Below are 6,141 nucleotides of genomic sequence, written 5' to 3' on the forward strand. Positions count from 1 at the left end.
CCTCAACAAAACTCAACAGCGGGGAGAGGAAGATGGAGGGATGACAGAGAAGAAGGAGAGGAAAAAGCCAATAGACTGGAGGGAAAAGTTGTTCCTACATTGCACCCCCCTCTGGCCCATAAAGTCCACACACACGTGCGTACACACACACACCTTCGGACTGGCTTCCCACCAGTCCGCCTCTCTCTGTCACCCGAGGGAGGAGGATTGACCTGGCCCAGTCCAAATGCTGCCAGGAGGATTGGATGATCCTGCTTAGGCAGGGTGTGCTGTGAAGCAAGCTAATGAGAGGCCAGGATGTGTGTATGTGTGTGTGTGTTTATGTGTGCGAGTGTGTGTGTGTTGGCTGCTTTGCTAAGGGGCTCTGGGGTTCAGTCACCCAGGGCAATCTGCCCAGTGATGCTGGGACACATGTGACCTCTTCAGACCCGCAGCCTGGATTACTGTTACCACTACTACAACATTGTGAGTGTGTGTGTGTGTGTGTGTGTGTGTGTGTGTGTGTGTGTGTGTGTGTGTGTGTGTGTATGTGTGTATGTGTGTGTGTGTGTTTGCATATGTTTCCAAAAAAGAAAGTTGCTTGTTTCTGCGTGTGTTCCAACATTCTGAACTAGCTCAGCCAGCCACACGCTTTTAATCTCCTTCATCCTAATCATCAGCACTTTTAACAATTACCAAAATCCCAAAGTCACTTCTAAAGCCCGAGGGAGTGAAGAAGTAAATTAGTTCTTTAGCTAACCCCAGCATATTTACAACACCGCTTTATAGCTGTTATGATGTTGATGAATGTGCACTGCCCCTGCCAAATAAACTTATAATCGAGTGATAAAATAATGAATGAATTCCGTGTGAAACAACAGTCCGTGACGCCTACCAAGTTCCTCATCTCTCCTGTGTGTGTGTGTGTGTGTGTGTGTGTGTGTGTGTGTGTGTGTGTGTGTGTCTTCCCTTCTTGTGTTTACCGTGTGTGTGTGTTTAATGCTCACTAGCACATGCAACAAAGGAGATACATTAGGACCACACACTCTTTACACACGTGTCCGACAGAGATGGGAGGGGAGGTCGCGCCCCCAGAGGCTCATTTATGTGTTCGTGTGCAGGCATCTGTTGTGAATGTGCGCTTGCAACGGATCCGTCTGTACGCACGTCTGTATTTTCGTGATCCGACTGCATACCTGTGTGTCCATCTGCCAGCCTGCGAGCCCAAAGAAAAGAGAAGAAAAGAAAGAGATTCCAGCCTCTGGAAGGATTGGCTGCCTTCTCTTTCTCCTTCCCTTTGCCTTTCCATTCTGCCACCTCAGCTGAAACCTCTTTTCACAGCTCCTGTTGCTCTCAGCTCGTAAACTTACACACACTCCTCTTTTTCACTGGGGGGGGGGAGTGAGGGAGAAGAGGAGAGCCGCTGCCTGCTTCCTTTAAAAAGGCAGCTTGAGCAATATGGTTCATATTCTTTCCTTCTCTTCTCTCCACGACATTCCTTCTCTTGTTTTTACACTCCCTCTTAACATAAAAAAAGCTACCCAGTGGATATTCTCTAATCATTTAGCCTAAGGATGCGTGTAGGCTTACCAGGCTACTGCTTACTTATCCACACAGCCCAGAAAGGCCTCAGTGCATGCATGCATTATTCACGAAGGGGAGACCTACGGGTGAATTTCGCAAGGGTGAAACCGGGTGTGGAGTTTAGAACACACAAACAATCAATAAACGGGTGTTGCCATGCTGCTCCTCTGATAGGACACCCCGTTTGACCTACTAACACTTATTCCACTCTCCGCGCTCAATCCCAAAGTGCCCTCACCAAGAAGATTTCCAGTCTTTTTTTTTTTTTTTGGGAGTCTTTTCTCTGGTTTTTTGTAGTTGAAACACTTAGCCTAGTTAGCTAGTCTTTTATCCGGCGCCAATTAGCCGGCGATTAATGAATTATTGAGAAACGGGAAGGGGGGATTAAATTTTAATGTGGATCTTAGGGGGAATAGTTGTATTACAAGTCACCGCGAGCGCACAGCGAGGAGACACCCACCCTCAGCAGCCGTTTACAATAATCTACAGCCGTTTACCAAAGTATGGAAAGAGAGAAAAAGGGGAGGGGGGGCTGCGAGCAGAGGGAGGGGGGGTGAATGAGACGCTTTGGCCTTAAGAACAGACACTGAAATCAAACTTGCAAAACAGCCAAAAACTACAAAACTCCATATGCTGTGATCAGAGGAGTGACCACAGCCAACATTCTCTCTAATTGGATTCATTTTCTCGCTCTGTGTATATGTGTGTCCATCAGTGTGACCTACACTCTTTGATCCTGTGTGTGTGTCTGTGTGTATGTTTGTGTGTGTGTGGGTGGGTCACCTGCACTCCAGCATCCCTTAACCCCCCCACCCCCACCCAACTCCTCAGCAGTAATGTAAGATTCGATCTTTCATTAGGATGGCCGTGTAAGGCCGATAATAGGAGATGCTGAGATAAGGATAATGTATGTCTGGTGGGGGGAAGCTCTTCCCAAGGTGATCGTTCTGGTTCAGTTCTCTCTTCCTCAAGCAGAACCTGTATTGGCACTTGAGACTTAACTGGTATTGATTTACTTAGGTTGGGACTGTCTCCCCTGCCCCCACCCCCCTCCTCCCTCCTCCTCATCTCTGCTCTCTCTGCTGCTCCTCCTGTTTTTCTTTAACCTCCAAGCACCTGTCTGTTTATATTCCTCTCTGCACAGCTCTGTTTCTTTTCTTTCTCTCGGGCAACAGTCATTTAAAATGATGGAGCAGTCAATAAAAGGGTGGATGCAGCACCTGATGACTAAGTATTTTCAAACTATATTTTACTATAATACATGTCAGCTTGATTTTTTTAGCTTATTGTATACTCAAGTAATTAATATTGTAAATGAAAGGGCAGCTAAAAGTCAGGTATTCTTCACTACACCCATGGGTGCCTTCTTTTCCTCCTCAACCCATCACTCCTAACACATCTTTGGGTGTGTCAGTGGCTGATGTAGCGCTATAATTAGTGGCTGGATGTGACACATGTTTCCAATTTGCTACGTCTGGTCACTGCACCGGAGGAGGGGCGGGAGGGGGAGAAGGGGGCTTGACGGAGCGAGGCAGAGATAGAGACAGACGGAAAGTGACAGGAGGGAAAAAGGAGGGAGAGACGGATGGAAGAGGAAGCGGGGGGGCATGTAGGTAAGGGCATTGTGAGAGGAAGAAAAAAAATATGAGAAAAAAGGGGGCGAAAGCTGTGAAAGACAGAGGGGAGAAGGGGCAGAGCGAGAGAGGGGAGCTGAAGATTGCTCACAGAGGCGGAAAGAAAGATGGGAGGAGAGGTGGAGGGAAGCTGCAGGTGGACGGTCTAAACTTCAAAGCGGTACATCCAGCAGAGGTTTAGAGGTTAACAACGTGACAGTCCATTTGCTACACAGAAGAGATGTGAACCATACATGCACTCCTGCACCTGATTGATACAGACTGCTTCTGCTTACTTTTCGCCTCATTTCAGAAGTACAAACCAGATGTGTGTGGGCTCAGGACTGTGTCCTTGGAAGATGCGCACTATTTGGCCGAGCATGGGCTCTTAACATATTTCAGCCCAGGGCCAAAGCCTATTTTGCCCTGAGGCAGTGGAAACTAAAGTACTGCTCTTGTCATGTAGAGGCCGAGAAGAAACAAGTACATGCAAGTGTGTGAGGGGGCCAAGAAACTTAACGGGAGGAATGACTAAGCTGATTAACTATGAATTGTGAAGCTTTGTGAAGAAGCTTCATAGTCCAGGCTTTGTGTTTTGAATCTACGCTTGAGCTTGGCGATGACGGTAGAGTCTGGTGTCAAAGCCACCACCCTTCTAATTGCAAGCCAGGCCCATTCACTCACTAAGCCCTGACACCCACCTAACACTAAACTCCATTAGGAAACAATGGCGTGGAATCACCTGTAAGGCCTCAAAAGCCCAGGCTGTTAGCTTTTCAGTGAAAATTACCCTCCCGTGTCCAACTCTGCTCCCTGTTGGGTGAATCCACCCACTGCTGACAAAAAGCCCTCATTAAGGGTTTCATGCCTGGCTCCACAGCGGGGCCCACGCAGTCACATCTGTGGAAAGGGGAGAAACTGGGCAGCCAGCATAGCCTACAGCACACGGACGCAGTAAAAACCTGTTTCTCTCTCTCGGAAAAAGCCTCTGGCATGGGTGTGAGCTGGAGATGGCAAGGTTTTGGTAGCTGACATAAATCTAATTTTATTTTTTCAATTTTTTTAGCAATATGAACAGATGAAAAATTGAAGACTGAATTGTAAAATATGAGAAATAATCAAAATGTAGCATTATTGATCCTTCCAAGATAGTTTGTTGGCTTACAAATAATTATTTATCGACCTTGTCAATCCAGTTTTTCCCCCATAAAAAGTAGTCAGGAGTAGAGAAGTGAAGCCTGGTGGAACAACCCCCCCCTCCCATACAAGCTGCCCTGTTATTCTCCAGCCCCTCCTCGCCCCCACCGGGCGTCTATTCAGACACAAGGAAATTGGCAGAGGTGTGAGGAAAGTGGTGTCGGTCGTTAAGGCCGGACGGCAGAGAGGTGTTTAAAATGACATTTCCTCAACTAATGCCTGACACCTTCTCCAGGGGAAAGAAAAAATGCAAATGAGCGTGGCCGACTGGGCAGACTGGGTGTTGGAGAGAGAGAGAGAGAGAGAGAGAGAGAGAGAGAGAGAGAGGCCTGCGGCCGGGGCCTAGGCTTTAATCAAGGTCATCCAGCAACAGCAATTAGAGCATCTCACAAGTCTTTATTTTCCTACACACACACCACCAAGCCTGTGTCTATTCCCCTGCAGCTTACTGGGACTTTACCAATGAAAAGAACTACAGCTGGATCATCCACAATAATCAATGAGAGTGTGACAAATTCAGAACAGCTGTGAAACAAAGCAGCCTGTTTCAACTCAAGGTGTATCCATTTATCACATTACCCTGTTTCTATTGAACTCCTGTTATACTGCAAACACTAATGATGGAATGATGTTATTTGGGGAAGACGGTGTGACGAATTGGCCAAAGAGAGACCTTGATGAAAAATCATTAATACTCTATAGGGACTTTATATGCGGTAGGCCTCTACTCGTTAGTGAATTTCTGCTCTTATCTAACTTTATAGTGTCTAGTGTGCCATGTTGCATTACTACCATACACTGAGCAGTGAACGAGTTTCATTAAATGTTCCATCTCTTGAGCTTTGGTTGCACTCCCAACTTCCAACATGAAATTACACTAATTATTCAATCAGGCGTGGGCAGGGAAGTTTAAACTCAAATCTGCAATTAAGGGAAGCAGTAAAAAAATCGAAGGTTTGCATTTGAGAACCTCTTACCTTTCGTTCAGGGAGTTCCAGTAGATGGGCTCCATATTGCTGGCCGTCGTCCCCAGTAAATCCAGTAAGAATACCAGCAGGATCCCCAATCCATTCCCACTTCCTCGACACGCCATCTCAACCCTGAAACCCAGCATATGTAGCCCCATTTAGAAGAAACGGGTAATCTTTTCTGTGTTTTCAATGCTGTTGCAAGGAGACTCTCAAAACAAAAGGATGAGCGACTACAGCCGAGCCGGCTATAGGTAGAGACAGTCAAAGAGTGAAGCGAAAGCCTGTTGTATATAACCTCATGGATCCAAAATGCATCAAATGGCACTGGATCAAACCAAAAAACACACTCTGAAATGTGCAGGAGAAACTTGTTCAATCCGTGCGTCTGGCTGTCCAAAATCGACGGTTTTTCTGCGCGTCCACGGCCGTACTATTTCAGTGCCAATCCCATGACTTTCCCATTAATTTGTCATCAGTCCTCCTTTTCTTCCAAAGCAGCGTTCCTTCAGCTCAAATATAACTCCACCGAATCGAATTTACTGAAATTTATCGCCACCCAAGAGCTATTTCTGTTGCCTTTCGGTGCGCCCTAATTGTCTTTTTCCGAACAATGTTCCCTTGTTCTCTGTGCCGACTCTATGTGATTTCTCTCCCATTAGGCTACCTTGTTTTGTCGCAAGAAGATCTACCTTCCAACATATCAGACTGGACTGAAAAGAAATCTTGTCAGTCTGCGAGGAAAGGAAAACAGTCGAGCTCAGGCCAAAACTGTGAAGGTAAAAGCGTTTAATATGGAA

At 46.5% G+C, this 6,141-nt stretch overlaps 1 protein-coding gene across 1 annotated transcript in view; it reads right to left on the reverse strand.

Moving 5' to 3' along the window:
- efnb3b (ephrin-B3b) overlaps positions 1-5,499 on the reverse strand; it is a 73,146-nt gene extending 67,647 nt beyond the window's left edge. The window contains exon 1 of the mRNA XM_062444999.1: positions 5,351-5,499. Within this exon, the coding sequence (XP_062300983.1) occupies positions 5,351-5,499 (149 nt within the window). The remainder of the gene's footprint in view (positions 1-5,350) is intronic.
- Between the last annotated feature and the right edge of the window lie 642 nt (positions 5,500-6,141).

Source organism: Scomber scombrus, chromosome 23 (assembly GCF_963691925.1).
Source record: "Scomber scombrus chromosome 23, fScoSco1.1, whole genome shotgun sequence".
Lineage (NCBI taxonomy): Eukaryota > Metazoa > Chordata > Actinopteri > Scombriformes > Scombridae > Scomber > Scomber scombrus.